Consider the following 18,254-nt stretch of genomic DNA (forward strand, 5'->3'; position numbering starts at 1 on the left):
CAAAGAGCTAGGGGCTAGAGGCCACTGGGGCTTAAAGGCAGCCTAGGAGTGAGGCCGCTCAGCTGGAAGAAAGACAGCTCCTGAGCCACAAGCAGAAGCCCCACAGGTAGGAGAAGCCCTGGGCCTCTTTCTAAGGGCCCCTCCCCATCTGCCAATTCTCACTCCCACCTTTCAAGGGCCAGAGCCTCCCAGGAGGGCCCCCCAGCTGGAGAAATCCAGGCTCCTTTCTAATTCTCTCCACCACGATATCTACTCTCTTTAGATGCCAAGGGTCTCAGCCCTGCACCAGAGCACCTACAGAGCAGACTGCCAGTGACCATCCATGAGGAGGCCTCAGAGCAGGGGAGGGGACCTTGGGAGTCTGGAGAGTCAAGCTGGGTTGGGGGGTAGACTGTCTAAGCCAAGCCGGTCCAGCCCATGGGCTACCTGCAGCCCAGGATGGCTTTGAATGTGGCCCAATATGAATTCCTAAACTGTCTTAAAACATTATGAGATTTTTGGTTTTGCTTTGTTTTTTTTTTTTTGCAATTTTTGTTTTAGCTCATCCGCTATCATTAGTGTTAACGTATTTTACATGTGGCCCAAGACACTTCTACTTCTACCAGTGTGGTCTAGGGAAGCCAAAAGATTGGGCACTCCTAGACTAAGCAATTGAGATCGGCCTCTCCAAGGGAGGGCCCCTGGCTGAGTGGGGAAGGTGGAAGCCTTAGGACAACGAGATGACAGAAGAGGCTGCAGTGGGTGGCGGACACATCACAGAACATCCAGCGTTTATACTACTGGGGGCTTGGTTCTTGGGCTCCTGGGTCCCTTTCCTCCTGGTCTGCCAGAAGAAACAGGAAGAGAGAGGGAGGGGAGATATCTGCACTGCTGCTTTGGACACAAAACAGGGATGGTCTGGAGGCTTCCTGGGGAAGGAAGGAGGAAGGAAAGTAGAGAAAGATAGGAGGGGCGGAGAAACTTTCATGAAGGGCCTACTGTGCACCTAGAAGAAAGAGAGAGAAACTCCTCGGCTGAATCTGATTGCCCTTCCCAACTGGTGGGGTGCCCCAACTCTGGGCCGGGGCCTTTGGAGGGACACTGGGCTGAGGAGCTAGTGGGAGCATATATTTGGTGTGAGCTCTGGAGTGGAAGTTGGGACACTTGGATTCTAGATAGGGCCAGGCCATTTGTCCTATAACTTTAGCCACGGGACTTCAATTCCCTGAGGGCCAAATTCCTATTGGCTCCCTAATGGGCCCAATAACCTATCCTGAAGGATCACAGCAAGAAACGACCAAGAGAAAGCAGGGCCTCTGCAGCGTAAGCTGTAAACTACAGTAGGGCTATGAATGCTGGGGGTGGGTGGTGGCGTCCTGGTATGAATGCTGGGGGTGGGTGGTGGCGTCCTGATTTCTCAGCACTCTGAGCATCTTCACTGCTTTTCTATTTGTGACAAGCCTGGAGGGTGGAAAGCTGAGGTGATAAACATGCAGGATAGCCGAGGTGTGTGTGCGTATGCGTGTGCATGTGTGTGCATCTACCCTTCCCCTCTACCACCCTAAGTATGCAGCATGTAGACAGAAGGAAAGATGGTTAGAGCTGCCAGGCTCAGTGGCTCATGCCTATAAACCCAGCACTTTAGGAGGCCGAGGCAGGAGGATCGCTTGAGGCCAAGAGTTTGAGACCAGCCTGGGAAACATAGTGAGACCCCATCTCTATTAAAAAAAAAAAAAAAAAAAATTAGCCAGGTGTGATGACGCACACCTGTGGTCACAGCTCCTCAGGAGGCTGAGGTGGGAAGATTCCTTGAGTCCAGGGGGTCGAGGTCATAGGGAGCTATGATTGAACCACTGCACTCCAGCCTGGGCAGCAGAGTAAGACCCTGTCTCTTAAAAAAAAAAAAAAAGCACTGGAGCACTTACCTATGTCTTAGCCAAATAGTGTCACACTTCGAGGTATAAAAAGGGCTTGTTATCATCCTACTGGCATTCAGGTCTCTCTGCCTTGACTCACTGATAAATGCCCTCGAGGCTGGGTCAGGACCTTGCCCTGGCCCAGGGCTGGTCACAGCCAACCTACACCATACGAGATGATGGGTGCTGAGTACTCATTCATGCCAAGCATGCCTCCGAATCCTGTTTTGTTTTGTTTTCTTAAGAGCTGAGGTCTCACTTTGTTGCCCAGGCCGGAGTGTAGTGGCTATTCACAGGCATCATTATAGTGCACTGCAGGCTTGACCTTCTGGCCTCAGGTGATCCTCCTGCCTCAGCCTCCCAATTAGCTGGACCACAGGCATGTGCCACCACGCCTGGCTCCAAATGTTTTCTAAGCATGGGCTGCCTTAATCCTCCAAATATTTTCTAAGCATGGGCTTCCTTAATCCTCCACCATCCCTATGGGATGGGATCTACTGTTATCTGCAGAAATCAAAACACAGAGAGGATGGATAGCTTGCTCAAGGTTAACACAATTAGTAACCCATGGCAGCTGGGATCCCGTCACAGCAAGACACAAGAATCAATGATTTTCACCACTAGTCCATGTCACCTTCCAAACAAGAGCAGAGAGCAGGAGGGGAACGGATTGTGTTAGACCAGCATTTGCCATGCTTTCTTCTGCTGCTAGAGACGGCAGTAGATGCTCCTCAGGAAAAACAAAGCAAAAAGAAAAGAAAACAAAGGGAGGGGGAAAAGAGTCATGGTCAAATAGGTTTGGAGAAAAGTGAGTTAAATGAAATGTAAGCAAGGTTAAGCTTTCTTGACTATCTGCTTTCTAAAATCTACTTAATTGCTAATGAAGTTGTGTATCTGTTTTTGTTTTGTTTTGTTTAATTTTATTTTCTTTACTATAGAGACAGAATTTCGTATGTTGCCTAGGCTGGTCTTGAACTCTTGGGCTTAAGTACTCCTTCCACCTCGGCAGCCCAAAATGCTAACATTACAGGCGTGAGCTACTGCGCCTGGCTGAAACTGTGTATCTCTAAGAGGGTAAAGAGTAGGCTTTTCTGTGGAGCAACCTTAGCCAGAGAATACTCTTTCTCCCAACCCCACAGAAAACCCTCTCCATGTCACGGGAGACCCTAGTTTTCCACGGAACACAGTGGGGAGAACCTGACCCAAATGAACCCCATCATTGTCAGTTGAAACTGAGGCCCAGAGAGGGAAAAGGACTTGCTCAGGTCTCAGTCAGGACTGGAAGATGCAGGTCACAGCCAGTTCCACAACTTCCCGGCTCCCAGCATTATCTGCTGATGGATGATGTACATCCATCGCCCTGGCTCAACTTCCCTCTTTTTTTTCTTTAGACAGAGTCTCGCTCTGTCACCCAGGCAGGAATGCGGTGACGCGAACTCGGCTCACTGCCACTTCCGCCTCCCGAGTTCAAGCAATTCTCCTGCCTCAGCCTCCCAAGTAGCCAGGATTACAGGCGTCCGCCACCACACCCAGCTAATTTTTGTATTTTTAGTAGAGATGGGGTTTCACCATATTGGCCAGGCTGGTCTCGAACTCCTGACCTTGTGATCTGCCCGCCACGGGCTCCCAAAGTGCTGGGATTACAGGCGTGAGCCACCATGCCTGGTGTCATCTTCTCTCTTACTTTAAGACATTGCTGGAGCCACTGAACCAGGAAGGGAGCTCTAGCAGGAGTCATAGGACAGTGTGAGCATCTTTACAAATCCCAGCCTACTTTTAGGAAACAGTGAGGGCATCGAATTCAGGAACCCCAGGACTCTAGGTAAGACCCAAGTGGGTGGTGGGAACAGAGCCCTGTCCGTCTTCTTGCCTCCTGTCCTCTGCCCATTTACCCAGGTGCCCTCGGTACTATCACTGAGAAAGATGGTACTGCCAAGGGCAAGGGGTATTTTTAGTGCGTGACAGGAGTGTCCACTTTTCTTACTGCCTGAGTCATGCCCTGAGCCCTATTTGGGGATTGTTTTCTTTGTAACTGCACCCCCCAAGAAGGGCAGAGGCATGAAGGAGCTAACCCGAGGCCCCTACACACCTGTTTTGTAGATCCTCCAGTATATACAGTACTTAAATAGGAAACTCCGAGTTAAGATGTCATGATCTACCCCCATGCTTTCTGGGGGCAGGAGGAGGGTCAGGTTGCCAAGCAGAGGCCAGGGAGAGTACGCTTCATTCTTCACTCAAGGAAACATTTCTTTGCCCAGGTCCACCTTTTCCGAAAACCATAGGCTGGCAGAGCTGGCAAGGCTCCAGAGACCAGTTGGCCCTGGGGTTCCTAAATTTCAGCCATTTTTATATACCACCTTTATGATTTTGCTACATCTGCACCACCTATATTCCAGTTTCCTGAATGACTTCCTTTGAATCAACTTATTTTTAAATTCAGTAAATGTATTTTTAAAAGACACTGTATCACTGTTGGAAATGGAAACTCAATATCACTTACCAGAAATAGAAAGTAACTGTGAAAATAAATACAATGGAAACAAAATGGTGCTATTCACTTCTATCTAGATACTTCTGCTTGCCTAGGCTCTCAGGGGAGAGTAGCAATTGTTCCACAGGTGTTCTAGGATGCCAGCATAAAATTGTGACCAGGCGCTGCTCATGCCTGTAATCCCAGAACTTTGGGAGGCCGAGGCAGGTAGATCACTTGAGCTCAGGAGTTTGAGACCAGCCTGGGCAACATGGCAAAACCCCGTCTCTACAAAAAAATACAAAAATTAGCCAAGTGTGGTGGTGAGCACCTGTAGTCCCAGCTACTTGGGAGGCTGAGGTTGGAGGATCACCTGACCCCAGGAGGCAGAGGTTGCAGTGACCTGAGATTGCACTCCTGCACTCCAGCCTGGATGACAGAGCAAGACTCCCTCTCAAAAAATAAATAATACAATAAAATTGTGACCACCTCAGTGGCTTCATCAAAAAGAGGCAACATGACTGAAAAGGCATTATGTGATTCAATGTTCTTTAAAGCCAAAGCCAGAACCTACAGAGGGGCATCAGGTGAACACCATCCAACATCATGTCAATGTAGCCCAACTATCCCAGCTTTGGGCAAGCACTTCTCTGTCCTTCATGCCTGGGTCTCATATCCAAGTAGGAGCCAAGACTGAACCACGGACTTCCTGACTCCCAGACCAGAGCTCTCTGAGGAGGGGGTCTTCACCTCATGCTGGCATGGGGCATGACCAGGTCTGCTTGTCTTCTCTTTCCAGATATGGAGCAGAAGGAAGGGAAGCCCTCTGAGGATGGGAACACCGTCTCCCCAGTTGCAGACAACCCTGAGATGTCAGGAGGTGGAGCCCCTGAAGCAGGAAAGAAGGAAAAGGCACCAGCTGAGGATGGCATTTCAGCGGAACTCCAGGGGGAAGCAAATGGATTAGATGAGGTCAAGGTGGAATCTCAGAGGGAGGCTGGTGGGAAAGAGGACGCTGAGGCTGAACTTAAAGAGGAGAATGGTGAGAAGGAAGAGACCACTGCAGCTTCTCAGGAGATGACTGGCAGGAAAGAAGAGACCAAATCCGAACCCAAGGAGGCTGAGGAAAAGGAGGAGAGCGTGCTGGCCTCTGAGAAGCAGAAGGCGGAGGAGAAAGAGGCCAAACCTGAATCTGGGCAGAAAGCCGATGCCAACAACAGAGAAAAGCCTGAACCTAAGGCAACTGTTGAGGAGGAGGAGGCCAAGACAGCCTCTCAGGAGCAGACAGGCCAGAGGGAGGAGCGCAGCACTGAACCCAAGGAGAAGGCTACTGACGAAGAGGCCAAGGCTGAATCGCAGAAGAAGGCTGTTGTGGAGGATGAGGCTAAGGCTGAACCCAAGGAGTCCGATGGGAAAGAGGAGGCCAAACATGATACAACAAAGGAGGCTGATGCAAAGGAGGAGGTGGAGGAGGCGGAGGAGGCAGTGAGTGAGGCAGGAAAGGGGGAAGGAGGCTCTGTCATCTCCTGCTCCTGGAAACAAGTCCCCTCTGCTTCAGTCGGTTGGCAAAGTCTGGTCTTCCTCCCGATGATTTCCAGAGCCCAGGGCGGGGGAGCGGGGACAAGGGGTGCAGCACCGTAGTCCCAGACTGCCTTTCAGATCTTTCTGAAGTCCTCGAAGCCAGGGCAGGTGCTGTGTGACCATGAGCTCACAGATCATGCTCATTCCAGGAGCCAGGCAGTCCCAGTGAAGAGCAGGAGCAGGACGTGGAAAAAGAGCCAGAGGGAGGGGCAGGGGTGCTTCCCAGCTCCCCAGAGGAGTGGCCTGAGAGCCCCACGGGGGAGGGGCATAACCTCAGCACAGGTGAGTGAGAACCCAGAGCCCACAGGATGCCGCAGGGGCACCTGCGGGGGGGAGCAAGGAACATGTCATGGATAGCCCCAGCTTCCCTCCCTCCTTTCCCTTTCCTCCAGATGGGTTGGGTCCAGACTCCGTAGCTTCTGGAGAGACCAGTCCTTCAGCCAGGTAATGTCAAACTCTGGGGTTCCAGCTCCAATTTCCCCGACCTCCTGCTTCCCTCAGCATCCACCATCACCTCAGTCTGGGCTCCCCCAGCACCTGATTTCAAGATATTCCAGGATTCCTGGCATTCAGCTTCCTATCCCAGGGCAGAGCCCAGGAAACCAAAGAAGCCAGGGGCATAGCGGGGCACAGTGGCTCATGCCTGTAATCCTGGCACTTTTGGAGGTCAAGGTGGGCAGATCACCTGAGGTCAGGAGTTTGAGACCAGCCTGGCCAACATGGTGAAACCCTGTCTCTACCAAAAATACAAAAATTAGCTGAGCATGGTGTTGGGTGCCTGTAATCCCATCTACTTGGGAGGCTGAGGCAGGATAACTACTTGAACCCGGGAGGCGGAGGTTGCAGTGAGCCGAGATCGTGCCATTGCACTCCAGCCTGGGTGACAAAGCAAGATATTCTAAAAAAAAAAAAAAAAAACACCAGAGGCAGAAAGGAACACGAAGGATACCTGGTCCACTTCCCATGCCATGGCTGAAGTCTGCCCTGCATCATCCCTGACACTTCACAGGAGCTCCTTATCTTTCAGCTAAACATGTTTCCATGGTGCCAGTCACCCAAAAAGCATGATCAGAAAGCCTGAGTTGGGACAGTGATTCTTCCATGTACCAGCTGTGTGACCTTGGCCACGTCACTGAACCTCTTCTCATCTGTGAAGTGGGCGTACCAATTGTATCTACCTCGTAGGATTATTCTCAGGCTTCAATGAGTAACAAGTGCAAAGCACTTTAGCCCAGTGACTGGTCTGTGGCAGGTGCTGGATAAAATAAGAGGCTTATGCTTGCCATTGCACAACTTCAGTCATTAGAGGAATTATATGGAGCTGAAATCTGCCTCCTTGTCCTCCCTTTTTTTATTTTTATTTTTTGAGATAGAGTCTTGCTCTATAGCCCAGGCTGGAGTGCAATGGTGCGATCTCAGGTCACTGCAAACTCTGCCTCCTGGGTTCAAGCGATTCTCCTGCCTCAGCGTGCTGAGTAGCTGGGATTACATGCGTGTGCCACCACGCCCGGCTAATTTTTGTAGTTTTACTAGAGGCGGGGTTTCACCATGTTGGCCAGGTTGGTTTTGAACTCCTGACCTCAGGTGATCCACCCACCTTGGCCTCCCAAAGTGCTGGGATTACAGGCATGAGCCACCGTGCCCGGCCTCCTTGTCCCTTTCTTAGAGAAAGATAACCAGTGAATAGTCACTGAGCAGGCACCACTGGATGCTTTACATTCACCTTCTTACATAGGACAGGTAGGTATTCTTGTCCTCATTTTACAGATGAGGAAGCTAAGGCTCAAACGATGTGACAGTCCCAAAATCACACAGCAAATAAGAGGCAAAGCTGTGCCGAGTGCGGTGGCGCTCACCTGTAATGCCAGCACTTTAGGAGGCTGAGGTGGGCAGATCACCTGAGGTCAGGAGTTTGAGACCAGCCTGGCCAACATGGCGCAATCCCATCTCTACTAATAATACAAAAATTAGCTGGGTGTGGTGGCGGGCACCTGTAATACCAGCTACTTGGGAGGTTGAGGCAGGAGAATTGCTTGAACCCGGGAGGCAGAGGTTGCAGTGAGCCAAGATCATGCCACTGCACTCCAGCCTGGGCAACAAGAGCGAAGCTCTGTCTCAAAAAAAAAGCAGCAAAGCCAGGTTCCACACTCAGGTCAGACCTCAGGGGTGTCCTAGCTCTACCCACATGTCCTCACCAGACCACATGCTCCTCCAGGTTAGACCGAGACTCACGATTCCTTCTCAATGTCCTCCCAGTGCTGGGCACAGAAAAAATATGTGTAACAACTGCACACACCCCTTTAGACTGCAGTGCCACCCACAGCCCCCTCCCTGCGTCCTGCAGTGCTGGTCCCAGCCTCTCTCATGCTTCTTTGGACTTCTCCATATAGTGAGTCTTCACCCAGCGATGTGCCCCAGAGTACCCCCGAGTCCCCTCCCTCAGGGGAGAAGAAGGAGAAGGCACCAGAGCGCAGGGTATCAGCCCCTGCTCGGCCCCGGGGACCCCGAGCACAGAACCGCAAAGCCATCGTGGACAAGTTTGGCGGGTAGGACACAGGCCGGTGCTGAACTGGGTTTTCCCGTAGGAACCCTAGGTTGGTGGGAGGGTAGCCTCAGGGGCTGTGGGAACAGCCCAGACCAAGGCAGGAGGAATGACACCTGAGGGCTGGGGATCCTCCCAGTGGGGCCCTTCGTGGCCTCCTGCCTCTCTGGCTTGGCACCCCTCTCCCCTCACAGGGCAGCGTCCGGCCCTACAGCCCTGTTCCGGAACACTAAGGCAGCCGGGGCAGCCATTGGTGGTGTCAAGAACATGCTCTTGGAGTGGTGCCGAGCCATGACAAAAAAATACGAGGTGGGCATGGGACAGAGCTGCATGGGTGAGGCAGGGGTCCGGGGAGGGTTCGAGTGGTGCAAACCCCAAAGGGTGGGAGGGTGGGAAGGGGGCCAAGTCCAGACCATCTGGCTGAGGCTCACTGAGGCCTCCTCTGTGCCCTGCCTGCCATAGCACGTGGACATCCAGAACTTCTCCTCCAGCTGGAGCAGCGGCATGGCCTTCTGTGCCCTCATCCACAAGTTCTTCCCCGACGCCTTTGACTACGCAGAGCTGGACCCCACGAAGCGCCGGCACAACTTCACCCTGGCCTTCTCCACAGCAGAGTAAGCCACAGCCATGGGCTGGCAGAGCTGGATGGGATCCTAGACGAGGACTGGATTCACAGGGGTTGAGTAGTGAGGCAGTTAAACTGATGCTGGTGCCACACATTCATGTACCCAACAGACATTTTTTGAGGGCCAGGCACTGTTTCAGGCTCTGGGGATACAGCAGTGGGTGAAACAGACAAAAATCTCTGCTTGGGTCAAGCGCAGTGGCTTACTTGTATAATCCCAGCACTTTGGGAGGCTGAGGCAGGAGAATCGCTTGAGGCCAGGAGTTCAAGACCAGCCGGGGCAACATAGTGAGACCCCCCATCTCACCAAAAAATCAAAGAATTAGCTGGGCATGGTAGTGGATACCTGTGGTCCCAGCTGCTCGGGAGACTGAGATGGGAGGATCACTTGGGCTCAGGAAGTCAAGGCTGCAGTGAGCCATGATTGAGTCACTGCACTCTAGCTTGGGTGACAGAGCAAGACCTTGTCTCAAAAAAAAACTACAATTTTAAAAAATGAAAGAGAAACTTGCAGTATGGATTTACAACTCTAAGTGAATATCAGAAGGGCAGGCAGCTCTGCTCTGACCAAGTGCTCCTGAACTGCAGGCTGTGAACCACTGTCCTGCTCCTGTAGCTGCCTGGACTCTGGTTCTGAGCCAGGCAGAGCCGCTGGAAGGTGGGAGGAGTCATCAGATGACAATGACAGGCCGACAGGAGGCATCAGGCAGCTGAAAGCCCAGGAGGTCGTGGGGATGTGTGGAGAAGGAGGGAGGAGAATAGAAGCTGAGGTGCCTGGGTTTGAATCCTGCCTCCTCCTCCCTAGCTCTGTGACTCTCGCCAGCTGTCTTAACCTCTCTAGAGGCCCCACATCACAGGGCTTGCTGTAAAGATTCAGTGTGAAGAGGAAACAGTGTTTGCCACAGCCATCACACCCCACTGCCTGTTCCAGAACTCTCCTCCGATTCCCATGGAGTCCGGGGATGAGGGGAGGGAGTGGCCAATGCCGAAGCCCCCCGGTGGCGGAGCCCTTCCCCACCCACTCCCCAGGCTCAATGGGAATGAAGGTTTTGCCTCTCCCACACAGAGGGACAGCATCCTAACCCACAACCATGGGGCACTGCATTGGTTGCAGGGAGTTTGTCCCGTTGTCCAAAATCCTCCAGTGTGTGTCCTTCCCACGGCTCCCAGTCCAGCGTGGATTTTGGCCCTGCAGTCTCAGCCCCAAGGGAGGATTTCCACTGGGGCCCTGGTTTTCTCCTATGCCAGCACCTATGGCTGTTTGGTAGGCAGGGACTGCTGAGACCCAGCTTCACAGTAAGGATGCCAGAGGTGTCAGACAGGCCCCCGGGGTTGTGTTGCTCACTTTGGTCTTAGGCAAACCACCAAAACACTCTGAGTCTCCGCTTCCTCTTCTGCTGGCTGAGGATGGAGGGAAGGAGTCTGTGAGAACGTCCAGGGGGAAGCGTCTGATAAAGCATGAGATTGGCATGAGGCCTCAACACTGATTCGCTCAGATTATCGGACTCAGCAAAGCCAGTGGTGTCACAGAGCCCCAAAGGACAGCTGCGAAGTTAGAAAAAGAGGACTTGTTGCCAAGTGCCAGCAGCTCCTGAAACAACAGCTCCCGGAGCCCCTGCACCTGCTGTTTCCTCTGCCTGGACTCCCTTCCCCAGATGTGCATATGACTTACTCTAAGAGGCCTACCCTGAGCACCCTATTAAAAAATACCACAGCTGGGTGCGGTGGTTCACACCTGTAATCCCAGCACTTTAGGAGGCCGAGGCATGTGGATCACTTGAGGTCAGAAGTTTGAGATCAGCCTGGCCAACATGGTGAAACCTTGTCTCTACTAAAAATACAAAAATTCACCGGGCGTGGTGACACACACCTGTAATCCCAGCTACTTGGGAGGCTGAGGCAGGAGAATCGCTTGAACCCGGGAAGCAGAGGTTGCAGTGAGCCGAAATCTCCCCACTGCACTCCAGCCTGGGCAACAGAGCAAGACTCCATCTGAAAAATAAATAAATACATTAAAAATAAATAAAAAATACCAGATCTCCTCCAACATAAGAACATACCCTGTGTCCCTTCCTGCCTTATTTTCCTCCTTAGCACCTCTCACCATCTGATGTACCACCTTCTTTGTGTGTTGCTTACTGTCTCCCGCCACAAGAATTTCCATGCCATGACAGTGCGGAAGTTTTGGTTTTATTCACTGACGAATTCTCAGAGCCTGGAAGAGGGCCTGGCACATAATACGCTCCTGATAAATACATAGAGACTGAATGAATGATGCTCCTGGAGATGCTGCAGCTGCAAGCCAGGACTCTGGCTAGGATTTGGTTTCTGTCCTTTATCTTTTTTTTTTTTCTTTTTCTTTTATGAAACAGAGTGTCACTCTGTCGCCTAGGCTAGAGTGCAGTGGTATGATCTCAACTTACTGCAACCTCCACCTCCTGGGTTTGAGTGATTCTCATGCCTCAGCCTCCCGAGTAGCTGGGATTACAGGTGCCCACCACCATGCCCAGCTAATTTTTTTTATTTTTTTAGAGATGGACTTTCACCATGTTAGCCAGGCTGGTCTCGAACTCCTGACCTCAGGTGATCCACCTGCTTTAGCCTCCCAAAGTGCTGGGATTACAGGCATGGGCCCCCGCACCCGGCCCCTTTAAGTTCTTCCTGAGGGGCCTGGCCTAACAGAAGTTCCCCGGTTCCAGAGGACAGATACACACGCATGTGAAAGTGGTGGGTTAATGTAGAACTAGATACCAGAGGGTCCTGCTCCCAGGTGAGGACAAGAAGTGCAATGAAAATGTGGGTTTTGGAATCAGACCCAGCTGGGTTTGAGTTTTCTATTATTTTAATTTTTGTTTTTATTTTTTTGAGAAGCTCCCATTCTCCAAAAAGGTCTCACTAGGTTGTCTAGGCTGGTCTCGAACTACTGAGCTCCAGGGATCCTCCCGCATTGGCCTCCCAAAGTGCTGGGATCACAGGTGTGAGCCACTATGCCTGGCCTCAAACTAATTATTGAAGTATTCACTGGGGTTGGCTTTGGCATTACCTGTCTACATCCTGTGACCTACCTATAGGAGTACCACAGCTAAAGGAAGCCACAGCATCTGGCCTGGGTTTGTCTTAACTCTGCTGTGGCCTCAGTTATCTCATCTATATAATGGGATGATTGGCGTAGATGATCTCCCAGCTCCAACATCCCAGCCCATTGAGCTTCATCGTTGCTGGGCTGCCCGCATCCATCCCCTTAGCTCCCATTTCCTTCACCTTTGAACTTCTGCTCCTCATTCTACCCCAATCCTTAGGAAACTGGCTGACTGTGCTCAGCTGCTAGACGTGGATGACATGGTGCGGTTGGCTGTGCCTGACTCCAAGTGCGTCTACACCTACATCCAGGAGCTGTACCGCAGCCTCGTGCAGAAAGGACTGGTGAAGACCAAGAAGAAATGAGGAGGTGACTGGCTCTGTGGGCAGAGATGGGCAGGGTGCCCAGCTCACCAGCTGTGGCCCGGGGACTCCCTTCTGCTCCATGGAGGCACCAGAGCCAGGGGCTCAGGCAAGGGCATGTGGCGTTGGTTTTAACTGCATTAAAAGTACTTTTGTAAAATCCTCTCTGGCCCCTCAGTGCCCTCTCCATACTTGGCCCAGGAACGTCTGCACTCTGGGATGATAAACTCTGGACACAGGGGTTTCCTCACCTGCTGAGGTATCAATAACTGTGCAAGGTGTCTGGGAAAGGGCAATGGCCTGGGTCTCACCACTAACCAGCTGTGTGACACTGGGCCATACAGTTAACCTCTCTGGGCCTCAGTTTACAGGCTGAAAGGGGATAATGGGAGTTGCAACCTTATGAAGGTGTTGCGAGAGTCAAATGAGATAATGAAAAGGGCAAAAAGCTTTGCCCCGTCCTGCCACTCAAGTGTTTAGTAAGCGGTCACCAAAAATAAAAAACAAACTTACATTTTGACTCTGGTGGCACTCCTGGTTATATTCCCCTCTTTCCACACTTCTCAGGTAAGGGAACTGCAGGGCAAGAGCTGGAGAAGATTCTCTAGAAACAAGTGGGATCTGGGTGACTTCCTTGACTCAAATCACCCCATATTCTGTCTCTGGAAAGCCAGCAGTATTCCAGGAGCTTACAACAGTTACAACCAGAAAGTTCTTCCTCTGGGTTAAGTTAATCCCTCTATCTGGCTGAAGTGTTGGCTTGTTTTTGCTTTTCCATTGCTCATGAGATACAGACCCCTGAGCTGATTACAATTTCCTGCTAACTATCCAGTCTGGTTTTATCAGCCATTTGGGGCATGTGTGCTGATAAAAGCAGCTCATGAAAAATACAGAAAACAAAATACATCCCAGCCACAACCCTGGCTTACCTGCAGGGGTGTGGACTGGCAGAGTGGACCCCAGCAATCCACTGAAGTGCTCTGTGCCTCAATTGCCTCATCTTTAAAACGGGGATATTGGCTGGGCATGGTGGCTCACACCTGTAATCCCAGCACTTTGGGAGGCCAAGACAGCTGGATCACCTGAGGTCAGGAGTTCGAGACCAGCCTGGCCAATATGGTGAAACCCTATCTTTACTAAAATTACAAAAATTAGCCAGTCGTGGTGGCGGGCATCTGTAATCCCAGCTACTCAAGAGACTGAGGCAGGAGAATCGCTTGAATTCAGGAGGCGGAGGTTGCAGTGAACCGAGATCACACTGCTGCACTCTAGCCTGGGTGACGGAGTGAGACTCTCTCTCAAATAAAAAAAAATGAAATGGGGACGTCATCCCTGTGTACCTTCTGAAAGCACCTCTGTCCAAGGATGGCCTATTTTTCCATGGCCAACATTCCTTATGATGTTTGGGGAACATCCAAGGGAAGCAAGGTCAGAAATGTATGCTTAAATCCCTAGTCCTCTCTGGTCCTGATGAAAGCACCCCATCGCCTCATCAAAGACTCAGCTGCACTCCAGAATTCATCTCTGACTTTAATGGCTTAAGCAAGAACACGGTTTCTGTGGCTCCCCCTGGACTGGATGCTGCAGGACACACACTTCACAGTCTGAGGCCTGGTCCCAGGAACTGGCAATCTAACAGGATGGCAAGTGGTTTTGAAACATACAGATTTTCAGGATGGAAGTTTGATTTTTCAGATTGTGACTCATCTGTGGAAAATAAACGGTTTCGCACCTAAATCTGTAGATTCCCATCAGTGGCTCCGCTGACTCAGGTGTAAATAGGGTACCCTCCATATGTCTCCCACCCATACGCTCCACTGTCCCCAGGCCCTCAGTGCCTGAGCCCTAGGGGAATTCGAGTTGGCTGCTGGGCTTATTTCCTGCAAGCGGGCCTGCAAGATGACCTGTCTCTCTAAGATGGAGAGCTGGAGAACCGGCCTGTAACTCTGCAAACTTAAACTCCCTTAGCTCTGGGGGATGCAAAGGCTGTGGGAAGGGTGTACCTGTGGCCAGGTGAACCCGGGAGTGAGTCCACACACAACACACACACTCACAGCTCCCTTCCCTCCACCACACACACACACACAAACGAATGACTAACAACCTAGGAAAGAAAAAATGAGTGGGGAATGGGCCATAGGGGGCTCTGGCCTCAGTCCATGAGGTGTGTCCATCCACCATGCCAAGGATCCAGTGCACAGAGGGTCAGAACATGAGTTAGGAGGGCCGGTCCACTCCATATTGGAGGGTGAACTCTTCAGCATTCTTTCTGAACAGCTCCGGATTCTCTGTCAGCAGGTCAGCGAGGTCCATCCGCAGGGGCTCCCTGATATTCGGTCTATTCACTAGCACATTCAGGGCCTCCAGGACTGGGGAGAGACAGGCCAGGACATCAGGGCAGAGGGAAGGGGGTCATGGCTGCCCACTCCCAATGCCTTGATACTCCACACCCACTCCTTGGAGGAAAGGTTCCATCTCTTAGGATGACTCTACGACCAGATCAAACACCCTGCTCATTCTTGGTTGGTGACACCCAAGACCCTTGACTGATTACATCAGTGGTTTCCAAACAACTACATTCCATGGCTTCAGAGAAGCTCTTCATCATGGGAGCCACTGAAATAAGTGAGGTTTCTGGGTCTTATCCCCATTTCAACAAAAACTACTCTGTTTTCCTCCATTGTATGGATAGTCCAAATAAACTTTTCCTTGGGCAAAAGGGGTCTAAGGCTAAAGACTGAAAACCACCATGGCCCCCTGGCTCTTCATCTTTCACAGATGCCTTTGGGAACCTGGTGAAGGTAGCAGCCCATCTCCTGAGATAGATGCACACTCCACGTGCAAAACAGACAGTTCCCAGACCCCTTGAAGCTCATCTAAGGACCACTCCTCTCCCTGCTCCCACTCCCACCAACCTAAGGACTTTTGTTTCCTGAGTTAAAAACTCCTGAGGTGGTCCAGGTGGAGGATTGCACACTGACTCAGTCACAGGCTCTAGAGCTGCGTTGTTCAATATGGTAACCATTAGCCACATGCAGGCATCTAAATTTAAATGAATCAAAATCAGGCGGGGCACGGTGGCTCACGCCTGTGATCCCAGCACTTTGGGAGGCCAAGATGGGTGGATGGCTTGAACTCAAGAGTTTGAGACCAGCCTGGGCAACATGGCAAAACCTGGTCTCTACAAACATACAAAAATTAGCCAGGTGTAGTGGCATGCTCCTGTAGTCCCAGTTACTCGGGTGGCTGAAGTGGGAGGATGGCTTGAGCCCAGGAGGCAGAGGTTGCAGTGAGCCAAGATCGCACCATTGAACTAACTGCCTGGGCAGTAGAGACAGACCGTGTCTCAAAAGAAAAAAAAAAAAAATTAAAATTAAGTACAATTAAGAATTGAGTTCCAGCCAGGCGCAGTGACTCACACCTGTAATCCCAGCACTCTGGGAGGCCGAGATAGGCAGATCGCCTGAGGTCAGGAGATCGAGACCAGCCTGGCTAACATGGCAAAACCCCTCTCTACTAAAAATACAAAATTAGCTATGTGGTGGCACACGCCTGTACTTCCAGCTACTCGAGAAGCTGAGGCCAGAGAATCGCCTGAACCCGGGAGGCAGAGGTTGCAGTGAGCCGAGATCGCACCACTGTACTCCAGCCTAGGTAACAGAGTGAGACTCCGTCTTAAAAAAGGAAAAGAATTGAGTTCCTCAGTTGCAACAGTCACATGTGGCTCGCGACTCAGCCAAGTGCTGCCGTTTGCCACCTGTATGACCTTAGGCAACCACTTCGCCTCTCACATGCCTCAAATGTCTGGGTCTATTCAACAAGGCTAACGACAACACTACCTCACAGGGTTGTGGAGGAAATGAAAATGAAGTCCGCACGTGATGTTCTTAGCACAGCGCTGAAAGTGCTCAGTCAAGTGACAGCTATTATCATTATGAGGCCAGTTCCCTCCACTGTCATTTAGGACACCGAGTCCCAGAAAGGAACGAAAACTTGCCCAAAGTCCACAGAGGGAACAGCGGGCTTTCTTATCCCGAGCCCTTCCCTGTACAACCAAGCTGCCTGTCTTGTGAACCACAGCAATGTCCCTCTGTCACAACTGCCCAGGTATAGGAACAGAGGCAGGAGGAGGTCAGTCTGTCCAGGAAGCATCCCTTCTATCTCATAGTAAGTTCAGCCAAGACTCACAATTTTTACCTTCTCTCTTCGGGGCTTTTCAAGCTCAGAATAAGTCTGTGAATCCCCCTTCCAGTAATCTCTACCCAGTATCAGTCCCTCCCCCGGGCAAAGCCCAGCCCCACCTTGGCAAGTCTTGGTGCAAGGCTTCCAATTCTCACTGCTGATGATGGGCAGGCAAACATATCCGCTCTCGTCCACGTTGGGGTGGTAGATCTTGGTTGTGAATTTGATCGTGGGAGCCCTGAACGGATACTCAGGCGGGAAGGTGATGCACAGATTGAAGGCTTTGAGGTGGTAGGGAGGTTGGTCCTGTGCAGAGAGAAAAGGGTTCAAGTTCTGGTCTGGTTTTCTTCCCTTCCTGCCCCCATCCCAGGGTCCTAGGCATCCTCTGCTTCACTCCCAGGGGGAAACATGAGCCAGGATACGCATAGCACCAGCATTCATTTGACAACTGAGTCATGGATTAGTGAAAATGTGAAATCACCAAAGGGCACTGGCCTGGGAGGCAGAGAAGTCTGATCCTGGCTCTTGCTGTGTGACCACGGTTGAGCCACTTCCCACCTCTAGGCCTCAGTTTCCTCATTTGTAAGTGGATAAAGATGGACTAGATGAGCTCTAAGGACCATCTCAAATTTCAAGAATTTCTGAGATTATGGCAGAAAACGATGGAACATCCTTTCTTAGAACATTAGAATGGGGGTGAGGAAATGGAGAAAATGAGGAAATCCTAAGAACTCAGGAACTTCGGAAAATACAATGGTGCAGCTGCAGTGGAAAACAGTATGGCCATTTCTCCGAAGATTAGACACTGAATCACCATATGATCTGGCAGTTCTACTTCTGGGTAGATACCCAAAGAACTGAAAGCAAACAGGTATTTGTATACCAATGTTTCTAGCAGCCAAAAGGTGAAAGCAAACCAAGTGGATCAATCAACAAAACGTGGCATATACACACAATGGAGTATTATTTAGCCTTAAAAGGAAAGAAATTCTGATATATGCTACAACCTGGATGAACCTTGAAGACACTATGCTAAGGGAAATAAGCTACACAAAAAAGGACAGAAATTGCAAGATATCACTGAAGTGCAGCACCTAGAATAGTCAAATTCACAGAAACGAAATAGTAAAGTGGTCACCAGGTGCTGGGGAAAGAAAGGAATGGGGAGTTACTGAAGGGTACAGAGTTTCAGTACAGGTAGACAAAAAGTTCTAGAGATGAACGGTGGTGATGGTGGTGCAACCATGGTGGTTTGTTTGTTTCCTGAAGCAGGGCCTCGCTCTGTCATCCAGGCTGGAGTGCAGTGGCATTATCACTGCTCACTGTAATCTCAAACTTCTGGGCTCCAGTGATCCTCCCACCTCAGCCTCCTGAGTAGCTGGTACTGCAGGAGCCCACCACTACACCTGGATAATTTTAAAAATTTTTTGATAGGGTCTCACTATGTTGCCAGGGCTGGTCTTGAACTTCTGGCCTCAAGCGATCCTTCCACCTTGGCCTCCCAAAGTGCTGGAATTA

At 51.0% G+C, this 18,254-nt stretch overlaps 2 protein-coding genes across 3 annotated transcripts in view; one reads left to right on the plus strand and one right to left on the minus strand.

Annotated features, from left to right (window-relative positions):
• On the plus strand, positions 1–14,639 carry SMTNL1 (smoothelin like 1). Of its 2 annotated transcripts, XM_017851369.1 has the most exons (9): positions 1–106; positions 5,165–5,850; positions 6,096–6,228; positions 6,339–6,390; positions 8,337–8,492; positions 8,683–8,797; positions 8,951–9,102; positions 12,413–12,561; positions 14,010–14,639. In XM_017851369.1, exons 2-8 carry the CDS (start codon positions 5,167–5,169, stop codon positions 12,555–12,557), a joined length of 1,437 nt encoding a protein of 478 aa, XP_017706858.1. In that variant the 5' UTR covers positions 1–106; positions 5,165–5,166; the 3' UTR covers positions 12,558–12,561; positions 14,010–14,639. The 2 variants fall into 2 exon arrangements, with proteins under 2 accessions (XP_017706858.1, XP_017706857.1); XM_017851368.1 differs by lacking the exon at positions 14,010–14,639 and having other exon boundaries at positions 12,413–12,716.
• The window catches only part of UBE2L6 (ubiquitin conjugating enzyme E2 L6), a 16,464-nt gene continuing 12,274 nt past the window's right edge, over positions 14,065–18,254 (minus strand). The window contains exons 3-4 of the mRNA XM_017851370.1: positions 16,856–17,042; positions 14,065–14,923 (exon numbers count right to left, since the gene is read on the minus strand). Coding sequence (XP_017706859.1) covers positions 14,772–14,923; positions 16,856–17,042 — 339 coding nt within the window. The 3' untranslated portion in view covers positions 14,065–14,771. The remainder of the gene's footprint in view (positions 14,924–16,855; positions 17,043–18,254) is intronic.

This window comes from Rhinopithecus bieti, unplaced genomic scaffold, assembly GCF_001698545.2.
Source record: "Rhinopithecus bieti isolate Rb0 unplaced genomic scaffold, ASM169854v2 scaffold_33444, whole genome shotgun sequence".
Taxonomy (NCBI): Eukaryota; Metazoa; Chordata; class Mammalia; order Primates; family Cercopithecidae; genus Rhinopithecus; species Rhinopithecus bieti.

Coding starts and splice junctions, on each gene's coding strand:
- SMTNL1 (XM_017851369.1), top strand. CDS start 5,167: ATGGAGCAGAAGGAAGGGAAGCCCTCTGAGGATGGGAACACCGTCTCC. Junction 6,391..8,336: donor GAGACCAGTCCTTCAGCCAG/GTAATGTCAAAC, acceptor TTCTCCATATAG/TGAGTCTTCACCCAGCGATG. Junction 8,493..8,682: donor ATCGTGGACAAGTTTGGCGG/GTAGGACACAGG, acceptor CTCCCCTCACAG/GGCAGCGTCCGGCCCTACAG.